At 43.3% G+C, this 18,801-nt stretch overlaps 1 protein-coding gene across 5 annotated transcripts in view; it reads left to right on the top strand.

The window, feature by feature from the left end:
* Window positions 1-18,801, top strand: part of RNGTT (RNA guanylyltransferase and 5'-phosphatase) — a 433,610-nt gene that overhangs the window by 40,955 nt on the left and 373,854 nt on the right. For all 5 annotated transcript variants that reach the window (XM_075923870.2, XM_075923868.2, XM_075923869.2 and 2 more), the window contains one exon: window positions 6,014-6,269. In XM_075923870.2, the coding sequence (XP_075779985.1) occupies window positions 6,014-6,269 (256 nt within the window). The remainder of the gene's footprint in view (window positions 1-6,013; window positions 6,270-18,801) is intronic.

Below are 18,801 nucleotides of genomic sequence, written 5' to 3'. Positions count from 1 at the left end.
GCCAACAAACCCCCAATTGGGGCCAAGCCCCCATCTGGCTACAACCACTCCTGCATTTCCCCTTCTCCAGACCCTAGATCTGAGCTTATCAAACACTGGAACCCCCTGCCCTGAGCCCTCACAAAGCCCAACCCAAATTCCTGCACCCTCACATCCATAAGCCTGTGGCTTGCTTAGTATCCCAACACTGCCTGGCCTGGAGCCCCCTCCCTGAGCCAGCATCCCCTTCTCCACCTCCTCTTGCATCCAGATTTCCTCCCAGAGCTTGCACCTCTCACCCCTTCCCACACCCAAATCCCTCATTCCCACCGCTGAGCCTATACATGCTGTCTCAACGCAGCAAGGGTCCAGCTAGACTGCAGGAGTTTTTCAGGATTCTGGAGATATCCCAGAAAAACTCTTCTCCATCCAGGGTTGCTTTTGTTCTTCCGCTTTTTTAGTGGAAGAGCAAACAGGCTCTTTGGTTAGCCCTATATTCCTCTTTCCACAAGGAATAAGGGGGCTTCCAAAAGAAGGGGTTTTTTTTTTTCTGACATTTGGTCCAGTCTAGACAGGCCAAATGTTGGAATAACCTCTTCCTACAGAATAATTTTTTTTTTAAAGCAGCAGTATAAGGATTGGAAATAGCAAGTGATGGAGAGGAGGAGAATAGAGAAGGCAGGGCTTCAAGGAAGGGTCGAGGCAGTAGATCTTGGCTTGGTCTGTCATTTTAAAAAGTCATCTTGGGTGTAAAAAGGTTGGAGACCACTGCTTTAGAACCATACAAATCCTCAAAAAAGAAGAGATTCCATTCTCCAAAATGGTATAAAAAGGTGAAAGTCAACTTTTTGGTCTCAAGAAACTTCATTTCAGGACATGGCTACTGGTGGGTGCTCATTTTCCTCTTACTGAGACCCCATCACTGGGTAAGAAAACAACGCTGTGTACCAAGTCCATCTGTTAAACAACCTATAGCAGCCCAGTACTGGCATCAAATTCAGTGCATCTAAAGCCAAGCTGAAATAATTGTTGGTACCATCTTGTGTGGTTACCTAAGAAGAATGCATGGTTCGCATTTTGGTACTGACTTAAGTACCCTACCCTCTGTCTTCTTCCCCGTTACGTTGCAGTGCTTGTCCCACATTAAACTCTTGAAGAGGAATTTCCAGCTGTTGTCCACATGTCCTTCAGTACTGTCACCCCAAATAACAAAATCCTGACATTCAGTACAAAAGCAGTTACTAGGCCCTCTTTGACCCCCGCTACTGACTTCATCATTGATACCTCTTGTCCTCCGAAGGACGTGGGTGTTGATACTTCATCAGATTCTGAGATGTCTGTTAATGCTGCCCTTTTGGCTCTAGCGTATGTGGTGTGGCAAACTTGTAGCTAACATACCTCTTATGTGTAAATGGGCTGACAAAAATACTGTCCCCCACTCAGAGGCTCGGAGTGTTTATTTTCTCTCTCTCTCTTTATTTATCTCTTTGATTGTTAAAGCCATTAATGAATGAAAATGGGCAACACTGAGTCCCGCTCAACATCAGCTGACAAGGAGCTGACATAGCTGGATCTTCTGGGCCTCAGATGTTTCCCAGCTGATTTGCAGTTCAGAGTAGCTAGTTCTCAAGCTCTGATGGCAATGCATGATTTTACAAATTATTTAAGTTTTCTGATTTTTGTTTTAAACTAAACACATGCCACAGGACCAGAGGGGGGAATTTTAAACACTCATAACAGAAAGCCAGGCCATCACCAAACTCTCTTAGGACCTTGCTCAGTGCTGCCAGTGCAGCTGCACATTACATCTCTGTGTGGCAGTAGTTGTGCACGGAGTTTCTTGGCTGCAGACCCCTGGCCTGCCCTCCAGGTAAGGATCTCTCCTTTGAGGAGCACAAATTGTTCAATAGTGCCACAGACAGGTCTTTTCATTCTTTTAAAGACTCTCAAGACAACACTAGGATCTCTGGGCATCTGTATACCTGTGACAAAGAAGACACATTAGATTGCAAATAACTACTGGCTGAACCTTTCAGGAAGGAACCCAGATTCACTAACAAACAGCCATCTGCCACAGTGACTTTCCTAGTCAGTGACATCCTCAAAATGACTATGGTGACATGGTCAAAGGCTGTGAACTATCTCCCTCTCTGGAGCTTACGCTGCACCAATCCTCTCTCTGCCCTTATGGAGATTGTGTCGCCCATTTTCTGCCTTCTATCACTTTGGATAGATGGATTCTGGATGTGACTTTTATAGGCTAGTCCACTAAGTCCAGCCACCCCCTCACTGTTTTCCACATTATTTCTTTTGGAGGACCATTCTCATGAGGGTTTCTTGAGACAGAATCTTTTGTAACCCCAATTAATGGCAGTAAAGCCTGTTCCACTGGTCTTCATTGGGAAAGGGTTCCATTCCTGGTACTACCTGGTCCCCAAGAAAAAATGTGGATGAGTGGGAAGGGGCGAGGTGGGCACTGTTGCTGGACCTTGGAACTTTAAACACCTTCACCCACTCTTGACTATTCAGAATGGTAATTCTAGCAGTGATAATTCTTTCCCTATATCGGGGTGATTAATTTGTCTTCCTTGACCTTCAGGATGCTTATTTTTTTTATAGCCATGTACCCCGTCTACAGATGTTTCCTATGTTTTGTAATTGACAGGGACTGCTACTGGTATTGCATTCTATCCTTTGTCCTCTCAACTTTCTCAAGGGTCTTTCCCAAAATTTTCTTGGCCATTGTACCCCATTTTCACCAAATGGTGGGAGTTATCTATCCATACCTGGATGATTAGATCCTGAAAGGTCACTCATTTCTCAAGGTACAGAGAGCAACCAGGAAGGTTCTGTCTCTTTTCTACTCCCTGTGCTGCTGCCTCAGTTCAGAATAGGGATGTAAGTGATGAGTTGATTGCTCGATAAACATATGCTTATCCGGTAGTTGCTCGACTAGTCACCCCCCCACCCTCTTGCTGCTTCTTTCGGAGAGAGGCAAGAAAGGGAGGGGGAGCAGGAGCTGGTACTGAAGGGAGCTGGCTTAAAAGCTGGTTTCCCCCCAGCACCATCTCTGCGGAGGGAGGAGGGAAGGGGAAGTAGAGACACAGTAGGGAAATGGCATGAGCAGGGACTGAAGCAGTCTCCGCTCCTGCCGGTCTGACTGCTGTGCCTCTCCTTTTGAAATGTAGCAAGTGGCCCATGAGGGCTCTTGCTACATTTCAAAGGGAGAAATGGAACTCCAGGCAAGTGGTGACTGCTTGAGTCCCCGTTGCTCTTCTGCCTTTTAAATGTAGTAAGAGCCATGGATGGCTCTTACTACATTTAAAAGGCAGAGGCACAGTGGTGATAGTGAGTGCCCCATCCCACCCTTTATTGACTAATCAAGTAGTCAATGGAAATTCCATTAACTACTCAATTAATTGATTAATCAAAATTTAACATCCCTGGTTCAGAAAAGTCTGTACTCACACCTGCACATCATGTAGCATTTAGTAGGACTGTTCTGCACTCTACCGCTTCCAGAACATACTCCTCTATAACAGGTTTTCCACAGTGTCCAGATTCATTTCAGCAATACAACAGAACTCACAAATCACAGCAAGGGCTTGCCTGCAACTCTGGGGCCACATGGATGCTGGTATGTGTGTGACTTCCTTTAGGAAGACTACAGTCCTGAGGTTTTTGAGTCTGGACAAGAAGAGCTTATACCTCCAACAATAACAGACCAAGTTGAAGTCTATACCTCAATCAAAATCTATACCTAAATTAGCAGAAAGATCCACAAAAGGCATATGTGGGTGTTCCATTTTCGTAGCCTCCTCCCACAGGAATCATAGCCATAGACACCATCCTGGTAGGCTGGGTGTGCATTTTCAGCACTTCACAGCTTAAATCAATTGGACTCATAGGAGACAATAGACCCCAAAGTAGTTTAAATTTGCTAACACTTGTTTTCCAACATTGGGGCTATCTGATGGATAACAGAAAAAATATGTATATTATCAATTGGGAAGGGGGAGTATGAGCTAAATCCTAACATGCTGAGTCAGTAAAATTATGGAACTGGTGCCTCATTCTCTGTGGTTTGTCATCGAGGACTGCAGATCATAGTGACAGACTCCCTTATCAGGTATTTCAGCCTGAAAATAATATAGATTTGTCCTACTGGGGGTTATCCAGAGACAGATTTTAGTGACACTATCCAGCATGAATTGTAGACAGTTTTGTTTGCGGTCAGGGCACTGCTGCAACTCAATGGGTTATCCTAGTTATCCTTGGCCCTGTGTATTGGTATACATTTATTCCACTATACCATTTGCTTAGTCTTGCACAGATTGAAACAGAGTAAATTAGCCATTCTCGTGGCACTGCTGGAGCTGAGGGAGACATGGCTTTCTGAGTTTGCATGTCTGAGCAACTGCTTCTCCATCTCTGCCTGATTGCGCATTTCCTCACCATAACCCACCCCAGCTTATTGAGGTTTCCCCTGAAGGCATGGCTACAAGATAGTTCATTGTTATAGAAGATGATCGCTCTCTGGAGGTACTTCTCAAAGTGGAAAACCTACCTACAGATAGGGAAATGTTTTCATCTGGTGCATCTGTCAATGTATATCTCCTCCCAAGTCTTGTCTGACACATTCTCAGTTGCCTGCTAAATCTGAAGACCATTTGATTATTGCTCAGCTCAATTAAGATTCATGGCCCTATTGAGAGATTTTCAGTCTTTATGAATTCAACCACTATGAGGTTTATTAAGAGGGCTATCAACCTTTTTCCTCCTGTGAAAGAACCTACTTATTTAGTCATAATGTATTGAAGAAGCCTCCATTTGACTTTATGGGGGCTTATTCCCTCTTTCATTGGTTCCTCAGGACCTTCTTCTTCGTAGCCATTATTTCAGCTAGGAAGGTAGGGGAGCTAGGAGCATCCTGAGGGTTGACCAACTGTATACAGAGTATAATCATGAGAAGGTCACACTACGTCCATGCCTGCACTTCCACTGCAGTGTTTCTTCAGAGTTCCACATAAATCAGGAGATTCACCTACTGTCCTTTTACCCCAGGCCTTTGCTCTTTCGGCGAAGAAATGAGACCTAAGAAAAAGACATCTGATCTCCACCTGAAGGCTGTTTAGATGGGTTGCAGGATGCACCATAATCTGTTGTTAAGCCTCAGGAGTTTGTCTCCTTCCTATGATGGCTCATTACAACAGGGTTCAATCTGCCTCTGGTGCTTCTGGAAAACATACCTATCTCAGATGTCTGCAGGTCAGCACTTGACCTTTGGAGCGCACACTTTCTAAGTACTTTCTCTGTACTCATGGCTGCTTTCAGAGTTGACGTGGCTTTTGGTGATACTAGTCTAAGGTCTGTAATTAATCTAACTCTTCTCCATAATTGAGGTACTACTCAAGAATCTCCTCAAGGAAAGCAACAGTAGGAGAGATTATGCTTCACTGCCATTCTTTTTCTACTCTGCTTTCCAATTTTCTAACAAGATTTCATAGTTGAGAAGGGACTGGAGCAATGGAGGGTCCACACCCGCCTTCCCTTCTCAATACTACTCTACCAGAAAACAAAGATATCTAGAATGCAGATAGTGTTCCCTCTAAGCTGTGACACAGCACAGCTTCACAGTCAGAGGCTAAGGGCTTCATGCAGGGAGCTGATTGGGCGGGGCTGATTTAATCACCTGTGAAGCTGTGCTCCTGGCAGCTTAGAGGGAAATCTGGATGGAGATGCAGGCCAGCAGATGCTGCTGTTTGAAAATATCGAATCAAAAGTGAGTGTTCACTCACACATCCTGAAATGGATCACCCAGAGGGACACACATCTTAAAGAACTCCAGTTACTGTTCAAGGTTAGTAAGCTTTTCTTCTGTAAGCATCTCAAGGGTTTCTGAATTCTTGATAATGGAGTGATTTTTTTTTTTGAATTTTTAGGGGAAACTGACAGTCACAAAGAACATTATTAATTTGTTAGATCTATCTTGTTAACATCCAGAAATAATTCATTCTCAATTTCTTTTTGCCAGTATTGAAGCAGCAGTGGCTACTTTTGCTCAAGCCAGACCACCAGGTATCTACAAAAGTGACTATTTGAAAGAGCTCTTCCGTCGATATGGAGATGTAGATGATGCACCACCACCTCCTGAGCTGCCTGAATGGTGCTTTGATGAAGATGATGAAGAGGAAGAGGATGAGGAAGATGTTAAAACAGGAGGTCAAGAATCAGAACCTGGGTCTTCAAGTTCAACTTTTGGCAAAAGGAGAAAAGAACAACTAAAACTGGTAATGTTGTCCAAAAGGTTAACATTTTGCTTTATAAACTGACTTTGGTGAATTCTTAATCACTAAATGTTACATGATGTATGACAGAAATTCCAGCTGTTGTCAGTGAGGTACTGATAGCACTGTTTAGAGCCAGGCATAACATGAGTTGGTAGAAAGCAAGATTCTTAATTCTTGTATAATGTTTTTTACCTTAACTTTCAATCTGTCTGCTATTCCTGAGCAGAGATTTGTTCATATAAAATTGTAACAAGATTATTTGATGGGTTCCTGATAGGAACAAATGATTTGTTGAGAATGGGTAGAGACTAATGTATTCTTTTCATTTGTGAGTAAAATTTTCAGAGGTGTAAACCAAACCTTGCTGATAGATGCATATAACTTTCATTGATCCTTTCAACCCAACCAAGCAGTTGAAATTCAAACTTTTTTTTTTAATTAGAGTTTAATTTTCACATACATTCCAGGTAGAGCTTCTGAGGATTATTCTGGCAAGCAGTACTGTCAACAGAAAAGGAAAAAAACCCAAAAATCAAAAAAAGCAAATTAAAATTAAAAGCTGTGAGAAATTGTCTAAGTAGACTAAAGCAGTTATAGAAAATAGTTATACAAGATTGATCAATTACTGTGACCATCTCACAGATCTGAAATAGGCATACATAACTATATAATATACTATTTATCATAGCTGTAAATAACTAGGGTTGCCAGATGTTTTCAACAGAAATACCGGACACACTTGACATTGCATGACAATCTACATTACATCTTATTTATATTTTCTCAATTTGTTTCCTGAACAGAAAGCTCAAATACTGGACTGTCCGGTTCAAAACCACATACCTACAACCCTATACATAACATAATGTAGAAAATAATAATCCTAGTTAGAGTAGGAAAAATATGGTTTTGTTGTGCCTTATTCTTACTAAGCTTTAGCTTTTTGTAAGACATGTTGATATAGCTGAGTTGAAAAAATCGTTGACTGCATAGTTATGTACAATTTTATCTACATAGTGAAGTATTATTATCTAACTGAGGTGCTGAGAGGTTTGGGTATTTATAATTAAATTCTCACATGAAATGTGCCACAAGTGCATTATTACTCTTCATATTACTAATGGAAGCATAGCTGTTGATTGGGGTGAACGGTTAGGCTGGGTAAGGAGCTAGCTTGAAAAGAATATAGAATCTGATCCAAAGCAGTAAACGCAAAAACTTAAGCGTAGTCTATTAACTGGCATAGCAGAATAGTTAAAACACTAAAATTAATAAACGTTCAAAGTGTTTTAAGAGAAATAGTCCCTTATGACTAGTCTTCCTTTAAAGATGTACAGGAGAATTTTGTCTCTTCAGGCTTCAGTGGCAAGGTTTTCTATTCTCCCTTCAGGTAATCAAAAAAAGATGTAGACAGGCTACTGGGCTAGATGGACCTTTGGTCTGACCCAGTACAGCCATTCTTATGTTCATCAATGACACATTTGAAATCTGATTTCAGCAAGAGACATTGCTGGGTATTTTGTAGATAATGCAAAAATTATACTCCCAAACCATTTTTACAGCCTGAGTTTGGTACATCAAATTGATGAGCATTTGACACAGAAATAGAAGCCTCATAAGTGAATTCTCAAACTACATGGGCGTGCTGCAGCTGATCCTAATACTCTCGGGTACAGATAGAGAATGCAGTGGGACATACTGCATGCTATACCTAAAAATTAAAACCGTGTGGGTATGATCGGTTGGCTGGCCATTTCTTAAAATTTTATAGCAGACACCTGCCTGCATCAACGAATATATGTTGGGCAGAATAAAAGTTTAGCTGAAGCAAAGTTTAGCTGAAGTTTAGCTGAAGCAAAGGATGTTAAATTGTAGGTAATTGATTAATTGAATAGTCAATGCATTTTGCATCGATTATTCGACTGGTTGATAGGTCATTTCCGCCTTTGAAGTGTAGAAACAGCCCTGGAGCTGTTGCTGCACTTGAAAGGTTAAAGCACCACATGGCGTCTGGGGTCAGGTGAGGGCTTCCCCGCTGACTCTATGCTCTGTGTGGTGCTGCTGGTTTGAAACGCAGCAGGAGCCCAGAGTTAGGCTCCCCACAGCGTTTCAAAGTGGTAGTGCTGTCTGGAGCCTGGGATCAGCTGGGAACTCCCAGCTGACCCCGGGCTCTGTGTGGCACTGCCGCTTTGAAACACTGTCACAGGAGCCTGATATCAGGCTCCTAGTGGCATTTCAAAGCGGCAGCGCCAAGTGGAGCCTGGGATCAGCTGGAGAATCCCCAGCTCATCCTGGGCTCCATACAGCTCTGCCACTTTGAAATGCTGCTAGGAGCTTGACCCTGGGCTCCCACAGTGTTTCAAAGCGACAGCACTGCACGGAGTCTGACGCTGGGCTCCCCTCGGTGTTTCGAAAAGGCAGCACCACATGGAGCTTGGGGTCAGCGGGGGAGTCCCCAGCTGACTCTGGGTTCCACATGGCACTGCTGCATTGAAATGTCAGGAGAAGCCTGACGCTGGGCTCCTGCGGCACTGTTTCAAAGCGGGAGCACCGTATGAAACCCAGGGTCTGCTCCACGCAGTGCTTCTGCTTTGAAGTATCTCCTCCTTTCCCTCCCCCCTTACTGCCTCTTTCTGACAGCAAAGGCAGCAAAGGGAGGTCAGGAGGAACTAGTCAACAAGCTTCTTGACTGTCCGATAAGTATTTGCTTATCGGATAGTCGATTAGTTCTTCACATTGCTAGCTGAAGCATGCTCTGCTTCATGAGCAGTTCTAGAAAAGAAAATTGCTTTTTCAGTGGCCACCCATATCCTTATTATTTGCCAAGGAATATGATCTGTTGTATTTTACATAGGGGACATCCTATGAATTTTCTTTGGCATCATATATGTCAGAGGACATGTAGTTCTTTCAAGGTAAATGATTGGAATTAATTGGTTGCAAACCACTGTCCTGGAAAAACAATGTACTGTTGCAGGCTGCATATTCAGCTCTCTGTTATATATGTATGGATCCGCTCCCTGGTCTCCGGGGCCCTCTCCCTGGTCTCCAGCAGACCAGAGTGGGGAAGCAAAGTGGCGGATCACGCGGGCAGCGGACAGCCCAGACGCGTCTGGGCTGTCCGCTGCCCGCGTGCTCCGCCGCTTTGCTCTGCTTTGCTCCCCGTCCCCCTGGTCTGCAGACCAGAAGGACGGGGAGCAAAGCGGCGGAACATGCGGGCAGCAGACAGCCCAGATGCACGTCTGGGCTGTCTGCTGCCCGCGTGTTCCGCCGCTTTGCTCCCCGTCCTTCTGGTCTGCAGACCAGGGGGACGGGGAGCAAAGCAGAGCAAAGCCGCGGAGTCCGAGGGCAGCAGGACAGCCACGGCGCATCTGGGCTGTCCCGCTGCCCCCGTGCTCCGCGGCTTTGCTCCAGACGCCTGTGGTACAGCAGCTGGGGCGCTGCTGGTTGGTCCTGTAGCACCGCTCTGGGCGCTACTGGACCAATTGCCCCAGGCGTCCTGATTCAGCCACTGCTGGTCAGTTTCAGCAGCGGCTGAATCAGGACGCCTGGGGCAGAGCAGCTTGGGTGCTGCTGGGTTGGTCCAGTAGCGCCGAGGAGCGGCGGCACTACTGGACCAACCCAGCAGCACCCCAGCTGCTCTGCCCCAGGCATCCCCAAGTCAGCTGCTGCTGAAACTGACCAGTGGCTGACTACAGGAAGCCCCTGCCCCGGGCTTCCTGGAATCAGCCGCTGATCAGTTTCAGCAGCAGCTGACTTGGGGATGCCTGGGGTTCTTAAGTTGAATCTGTATGTAAGTCTGAACTGGCATCCAGATTCAGCCACTGTTGAAACTGATCAGTTTCAGTAGCGGCTGAATCTGGACGCCAGTTCCGACTTACATACAGATTCAACTTAAGAACAAACCTACAGTCCCTATCTTGTACGTAACCTGGGGACTGCCTGTATATATACTCTGTTTGGCTCAGAGGATGTCACAGTTGAATGCTGATGAGCTGGAAGTGGGCTGTTGGTTGAGAACCACTGTTCCAGGATTTAAGTGTGTTATGTCAGTGTGCCAATGAAATGTGTGAGGTACTGGAAATAGCTAAAACCTCTTTCTCAGTTTAAATTAGTTAGCAAGAATTAAAGTTTTTCTAGTATATTGGTCTGATAAAATATAAAAAAATTAGCTCTCAATTCCAATAACTCAGTTTCAGTACGTTTTTATTATATCTTCTTCAGTGGGTTATGTGTGAGGGTTTGGTAGTGATTATCTCTCCTGCTTTCCTGTTACTCTGGAGCTTGCTTTTCTTTCCATTTTCTTTTTGTCTTGGAACAGAGTAGGGATACACAAACTTGTCATTGTGCACAACAGTACTGTTTCATCAAGAGTCTGTTGGCTGCAGAAAATAAGGTGAAAGGCTAAGTATGAACAGAAGATATTTGCATACATTTTTTTTGCATATACTTACTCTGGTTACAAGTAGTTACTTAGACTTGAAGAAAGTTTGGGGCCCTTGTATGGATGATGCTGATCTCAAGAAAAGCAGTCTGACAGTTTTTTTTAATGGATTTATTCCAGTCCCTCATTCAGCTTCTGCATGTTTGTTTCCCCAGAGGCTTTTGGCTTGAAAAGTCACGATCAGACTCATGTCAAGTTACTTCCACTCTAGGTATTTACAATATCAAAAATAAAGTCAACTATTTTAGGATTGGAACCTTCAGTGGATAGCCAAGAAGATCGAGGAAACAAGATTAAGATTTGCCAGATACGTTTTTTCCTATTTGGAACAATTCCTGAAAATATAGAATACACAATGTTCACATTTTGTTAGAAACAGTGGTTAGGAGTGGAAACTTCTAAGAAGAGCTGGGGAGGAAATCTTATCTCATGAGAATTTTTGTTACTTTGAAAAATGTTTCAATTTGAAATTGGGTTGAAAAACCAAAATGTCAATTTTAATTAACCGAAAATCTGAGATTTTTTTGGGGGGGCAGATCAACTGAAACTTTAGTTGTGATTTTTTTTCACTATTCTTATTTTTACTATAAATTAATTTTAATTTCTAAAAAGCTGTTCAAAATGAAAAATAGATTTTTTTAAAAAAAATGATGACATAGGGACATTTCAACAATTTTAAAAACTTAAGCGAATTGAAACAGGAAAGTCATCAAACTAATTTTGTTGTGGACAGTTTCAGTTTTTTAAAAAAAATCCTCACCAGCTTTCTTTCTGATGTCTCACTTTTTGAGATTTTAACAAATGAAGAAGCAGGCAAAGTTATATGGCAAATATTAGAAACTCTGGAGTGCTGCTAAAACTGTCTTGATAATCTGACTTCAAAAATATTTGAAGATTTTGTGAATGTTCACTGTCCCAAATTGCTACAAGCAGTGGTAGACACTTGTCAGTAATGAATGCTTTTGAATATCGTGATTCAAGTACATTATAAAGGGAAAAATCAAGTATTCTATCAAGATCCATAAGCCATTCAAGAATCTTCCAGCCTCAGTGATTTGGAGAAATATGTAATGAAGATCTCAACCACCAATAAGAATCTGTTTTTTAGAGATTGATTTGAAATATAAAGAATCTAAAAATTTCATGACCATACAAAGATGCTTATGAGGAAACTGTTTAAAGGGCCAACTGGTTTCCATGTACTATAGAAACTATCCCTCCCACTAGTAATGGATGTGAGTAGATGATAATTTATGCTTGGTGATTGGAGCATCCATCAGTTGTTAAAGTTTGTCTTGAACTGATTGATGTAAAGCTCTGGAAAATGCTGGCATCTAAGTAGGAACTGCAGAAGCTTTCATACTTCTGTTGGGTATCTGTAATGCAAGTGTTGGGAAAATAAAGATTTTTTTTTTAAATTTTCTACATTGTTTTATAATATAAAGTTCTATTATGCTGTTTGAATGATGAATGCAGACACCCAAGTCAAAGTACTATTCAAATTGAGATTGCTTATTGGTTCATATATAAAATAAAATACTGAGGTTCACTTCCAGCAATTTTTCGACTTTTCAGTGTCATTATAATTTTGAATTGTACATTTTTGTATTAACTTTGTGTTCCTTCCTTAAGAACTGTTTTCAAAACCATGTTTTAGGATGAAAGCGAGCAGAAATGCATTAAGAAAAAATGTGCCACAGTGTAGGAGCAGACTTAAGAAACTAGTACAGTACTTGTTTTCATATAAGGCTCATGTTCTTTACCATATACTATGTTCTGAATAACCTTGAATTATCACCAAAGAGATTAGGCAAAATAGATTTGCTGTGAGGGACAAATGACGGATAAGAGACCAAAATAAAATTTCCTGTAAGCGGATGAAGCGATTGGAATTGGTTTTTATGGTGAAAATATTTGAATAAAAAGTAAAAGAGACTGACTGCTCTGCTGTTTCAGTGAGCTGTTTTCATGCTAAAACCTCAGTGATGCAGGCAGGCAGCATTTCAAGGGTAATCTTTGCATAATTAACTACCATTGAAGAGTTTCTGCTATTGTTTAACTGCAAAATTGCTTTTTAAAAACCATTCTGTGGTAACATCACAATGACTGGCATAATAAAGAGGAGTATATGCACAAAAAATTTCACACTTAATGGGGCTGAAGATGCAAAGATGGGAAGGATAGCTCTTCTGATGCCTTTTCACTATTAAATTTTGTTAGTGTCCACATACAATTGTAATAGATTTGTATTAAGAGTGAGTATTCAGTGTGAGAATGAATTAATTTGCAATAGGGTGTTGGTAATGTTAATTATAAAAGAGTTAAAAATTATTGTAAACAGGGATCATGTCACCTGCACACAGCAGTGAATATAAAATGAAGTAGCACAGCTCTGTTTATACTTTCTCTTTAAAAATGTTCTCAAATAAAAATGTCTAAACTCTGATTTTTCTTTCTCCTTCCTTTGGTTCCCAGTTTTCCTAACTTTGCAGCGTGAGGTATGGAATTTGCAAGGGGCATACTATTGTAAAGCCAGAGTGTGAAGTCAAACAAAAAAGCATAGTGTTTAACTGTGCTAGGCTTCTTTTAATTCAGTCTTTCGTATTTTCAGCTGAAATTCATAGCTCATTTATTATGAGAAAAAAAGAAAAGGGAAATTTTTACTTACTGAGTAATTTAAGATTGCTTTTGATGATAACCTTTTCCATATATAGGGCTCATACATGGCTTTCCTGTTTAAATAATCAATTTAATTTCCAGGTTTTGTGAAGGGGGAAGAAAAACATATTGACCTTTCTGAAGGCCTAGAACAACATACCTATAGCTATCTGAGTTGTGCAAGCCATGGAAAGTCAAAGAATCTGGCTTATTATTTGGGGATGCAGTCAACCTACTCCCCCTCCCCCCCACCTTAATAAAAGTTTATGAGGGGGCTGCAAAACAAGTCTTGTACCTTGGAAGTAAGTTGTGGAATATTAAAAGGGATGTGAACTCATGCTAATGTGCTTTGCTTGCCCCTCTGCTCTTTGGGCAGTCTCTTAAATCAGGACTATGCAGCTCAGGAATATAAAACATATTTGGTGTGGAGTAACCTTTCATATGGGTTTTGAGCTTGGTTTTTAGAAAGAGACATCACTGTGTGTATTCATGTGTAAAATTATTAGGGAATTAAGAGCTTAACATAACATAATAGATCAGACCAAAAGCATCCTGTCTCCCAGCAATGGCCAATGGCAGTGCCCCCAGAGGGAATGAACAAAACAGGTAATCTCAAGTAAGGATGTAAAAAGTTGTTAAAAATGTAACCATGTAGCTGCTAAAAATCCTTACAGTTACATGTACTATGGGCTCTGCAATATAAAGCTTATATATAAAGATTGCAGTGAACCCCTCTGGGAGAGGGGAGCTGGTGTGTAACCTGTGGTGGGAGGGTTGGGAGGGGCCAGAACTGCTATAGATGGGCTGTTCTGGTCAGCTGGCTAGCATAGCCCCTGCCTGTGTTGGGCCCCCCAGCGCTGAAGCAGTCCCCTGCTTGGGGGTAGACAAGGAACTGTGCCAGCTCCTACTGGTTAATTGGAAGTGGGAAGACTCACTTGTTAAGGGTGAGGATAACTGATTAACCATTTACACCCCTAATCTCAAGTGATTCATCCCCTGTTGTCCATTCTCAGGCTTGACAAGCAAGAGGGCAAGGGTAAACACCATCCATTCCCATCCTAGTTAATTGCCATTGATGAATTTGTCCAGTTTTTTTTTTTTGGGAACCCTCTTAAAGTCTTGGCATTCACAACTGCTAGAAGTTGCACATGCTGACTACATTGTGTGAGGAAATCCTTTTTGTTTTAAAACCAGCTGCTTGTTAATATTGTTTGGCGACCCACCCCCCAGTTCTTGTATGGGAAGGAGTAAATGACTTTTCCTTATTTACTTTTTCTACAAAATTTCTTATGATTTTGTAGGCCTCTACCATATCCCCCCTTAGTTCTCTCTTTTCCAAGATGAAAAGTCCCCTTTTTATTAATCTCTCCTTATACAGCAGCTGTTCCATATCCCTAGTGATTTGTGTTACCATTTTCTGAACCCTTTCCAATACCAATACATTGTTTTTGAGATGAGGTGACCACATCCGCATACAGTATTCAAGATGCAGGCATACCATAGGTCAGGACTGTTCCCCACTCTGGCACTTTGAGTGCAGAAGGTGGGGGCCTGCAAAGACTTTAAATATATCTTGCCACTACAGACACTGGTTACAAAAACTTCCCCCAGAATCACAAATGCACAGATTTTTGGGGGTAGCCACCATCAAGTGATTTTTATCTCTAAAAACTGGGATGAGCACCTGAATTCACCCCCAGGATACCCAAGCTCTTTTGCCCCAAAAGAACTTGAACAAATAAAAGAGAAAAACAAGCTTCATTTTCTGGTAGCTGACCTCTAAGTCTGAGGCATGTAGACACACACAGACCACCAGACCCTGTGTACCTTCCAGGACACACAAACCAAATCATCCATCAGCTTAAAAAATGATTTTTATAATAAAACATAAGATATACTTGATAAAGCATACTTGTTTGCTAGATGTTACAGTGCAACTGAGGAAAACAAATTAAAACAGGGAAAATCTCTAGGAACAAAGCTTAGATTGTGAATGGGGAGGAGAGGCATAGATTCACACAGAGAAGTTCAAAACAAATCACAAAATAAAGAAAATACCCTGATAGTGACTAGATTCACTTTTTCCCGTTTCTTACTCCTAATCTTTTCTTGGTTCAGTCCATTTCCATGCTATGAATTCCTTGGAGGCATGATAGTCCTGCCTAGGTTTAAATCATTCTGTCTCTCTCAACTCCTGGTTTAACTCTCCCACACAAAGAAAGCAGGCAAGGTATCCATATCCAATTCAGATTTCAGTACTTTATTCCTATTGGTTCTCCTGGCTTCCTGTCAGCCCTCTTGCTAGCTACCTGAGTAACTCCATAGTCACCAGGTGCTTGCCAGCAGGGCCGGCCTTAGGCCAATTTGCTCGATTCCCCCGAATGGGGCCCCGTGCCTAAAGGGGCCCCGCGCCCCAAACCCGGAAGTGTGCCGGGCGCTATGGGTGGCGAGTTAATATTCAGAGCTGGGGCCCTGCTCCAGCAATATATGGAGCTGGGTCTCTCCCCCAGCTTTGCCTGGAGAGGGTTCTGGACCCCTCCTGCTGGCCCTCGCGCTTCCTCCCACCCCGCCCCCAGAGCATTCCCCCCCAACCGTCCCTGCTGTGCGCGGCTCTCAGTGCGGCTCCCCTTTGCTGGCACGCGCTGCTGCTACCATGCGTGACATTTGCAGGTGAGCGGGGTGGACGCCGAGGCGTGACGTGATTTCACGACCCAGGACTTTAAAAGTCCTCGGAGGCATGTTGTGTTGTGTGGCCTGGCTCCGGGTTCAGAGTCCAGGGCCCGAGCAAAGACTCCGGCCCTGCAAAGTGGAAGGCAGAAGGTAGGGGAGGGGGAAAACTAAGGGGAAGGGGCTTGTGCAGAGGGCAAGGGGCTTGTGAGGAGGGGGAGGAGAGGAGAGGGAAGGGGCTTGTTTGGAGGGGGAAGAAAGGGAATGGTACCAAGAGACATGGTGGAGGAGAGACAAATGCCAGGGGGCCAAGTGCAGACAATGAGGAAAAGGGTAGGAGGGGAAGTGTCAGTGGGAGGGGGAGGACAGGGTGATGTTTGGAGAGGAGAGGGGAAGGGCATTGGGGCTAGAGGGAGGAGGGGAAGGTGCTGGGAGAAGGCTTGAAAGAAGGGGTGGCCATGAGAAGGGTGGGGATGGAGCAAGTCATGTGTGAGGGCACAGAGGGGCAGGAGCGGAACGGGGCAGAGAGTGGTGAGGGGGTGGGCATCGGGGGAAAAGGGGGCAGGGGCAGTAAGGGAAGGGGGAGGCACCAGGAGGGTGCAGGGCTAAGGGAAGGTGCAGGTGCCAGGAGATTCTGGGGAGAAGCAGAAGGGTAGGCACCTGCAGGGGAGGGACCAGCACCAGAGGAGAGAGGCAGGGCAGGTGTGTAGTGGGAGGTGTTGGAAGAGGGGATGAGATGGGGTAGCTAACATGATCAGAGTGGGAGAGTGGGGCTACTGGAGGAGTGGGCACAGGGAGGAGAGAGAGGCTGGTGGAGGGGGGCAGGTCGCAGGAAGGCTGAGGGCAGTGAGAAGGGCAGGAGTCAGGACAGCAGAGGAGGGTGAGCAGTTGGGGGCAGCAGGCACTAGGGGAGCTGATGGAGCAAGGGGAGGAGAGAGAAGGTAAAGGTTTATAAAATATTTATTAATAATTTGGGTGCCATGAGGGCACATCCAAACAAGCCACATGTGCACCTGTACTGAGTTCAACACAAAATCCATTCTGCTCCTGGGAGGAAACTCTTAGGCTGTGTCTACCCTGGCGGCTTCTTGTGCAAGACCATCTTGTGCAAGGGTTCTTGTGCAAGAAGTCTTGCGCAAGAACACATCCACGCTGCCATGTGCGAGCCCTGCTTTTGCGCAAGAGCATCCATGGCAGTGTGGACACTCTCTTGAGCAAGAAAGCTCCAATGGCCATTTTAGCCATAGGGGTTTCTTGCACAAAAAATCCCTACCGAGCATCCGCACTGCCCTCTTGCGCAAGAGAGCTTACACCTATTAGAAAAGAGCGTAGCTCTTGTGCGAGACACCCTCTCTTACCATGCTATACTGTAAATTTCCTTGTGCAAGAGCAGGCGGGCAGCGTGGCTGCTCTGTGGGTTCTTGCGCAAGAATGGCTGTGACTGTAGACATAGCCTTAGAGAAAACACTTCCCCCAGCCTCTCTGCCCCCGAGTTAATGTTACACACATTGGGGTAATTCAACTGCAGGATAGTTGCCTGAGGGGGGTTTGGTGGGGGCCAAACTAATCCCTGTTGGTAGGAGGATGGTGGGAAAAGTCCTTTGAGAGGGTTGATATGACACCTTTTACTTCTGGTCATATGTCCATCTTGCCCCGAGCGTGTTACCTGCAGAGCCCTGGCTAATGGAGCTCGGGGTGTGGTTAATGGGGGTCAGGAGGTGTGGCTAATGGGGATTTTTTTTTTTTTTTTGTTCAACCAAAATTGCCGTGGGGTCCCATACTTCTTAAAGCCGGCCCTGCTGGCCAGCGCTCTTATCCATTACACCAGTTGTTTCTCAGCCAGTGGTATGAGTACCCTTGGGGGTACCTGAGAGAAGTCTGGAGAATACATCAACACAACTGACATTTGGAAGAAACTGAATTTTACAGTGCTTTATTATTTTTGTACTTTTTTCATCCAAAAATTTCATCGCCTGCCTAGCTACGATTAAGTTGTTTAAACAAAAGTGTTGCAACGGTTAAAAAAAAAAAAAAAGGGGGCATGTCTTAAAACTGTAGGTACTTCTAACATTTTTTTTTTAAAAAGGGGTACTTAAAAAAAAGTTGAAAAACTGCATTACACTATTTAAAGAGGCAATAAGATATTTTCTGTCTTATTCTCTCATCTCTTTCTCAATGATTCTCAACATGGTTTGCTTTTTTGACTGTTGCTTCACACTAAGTGAATGTTTTCAGAGAACTATCCACAGTAACTCCAAGATCTCTCTCTTGAGTGGTTACAGCTACTTGAGACCCCATTACTTTATATATATAGTTAGGATTATGTTTTCCAGTGTGCATTACTTTGAATTTTTCAACATTGAGTTTCACCTGTCATTTTCTTGCTCAGACACCTGGTTTTGTGAGATACTTTTGATGCTCTTTATAGTCTGCTATAGACTTGTCTATCTAGAGCAGTTTTGTATCAATTGCAAGTTTTGCAACCTTTTTGATTGCCTCTTTTACCAGATCCTTTATTAATATGTTGAATAGGATTGGTCCCAATACAGATCCCTAGTCCAAAATCAGTTAAATCAATTAACAAAATTATCTGAACAAAGTCAGCCTTCAAATAGACTAAGTCGGACACTAGTATGTGTTATTCAATTTCAAGAAGCTGGCTTTATGTAACCTCAAATTTAATTAATGAAGTTTACTTCTCTAAACAATAATTTACCCTTCCCAACATATGAAGGGTTATAACCAGAATAAACTGTACAAAAC

Source organism: Pelodiscus sinensis, chromosome 3 (genome assembly GCF_052426305.1).
Source record: "Pelodiscus sinensis isolate ZL-2025 chromosome 3, ASM5242630v1, whole genome shotgun sequence".
Classification (NCBI taxonomy): Eukaryota; Metazoa; Chordata; order Testudines; family Trionychidae; genus Pelodiscus; species Pelodiscus sinensis.
Note: the sequence above shows the minus strand (reverse complement) of the source record. Positions and strands in the feature narration are given on the sequence as shown.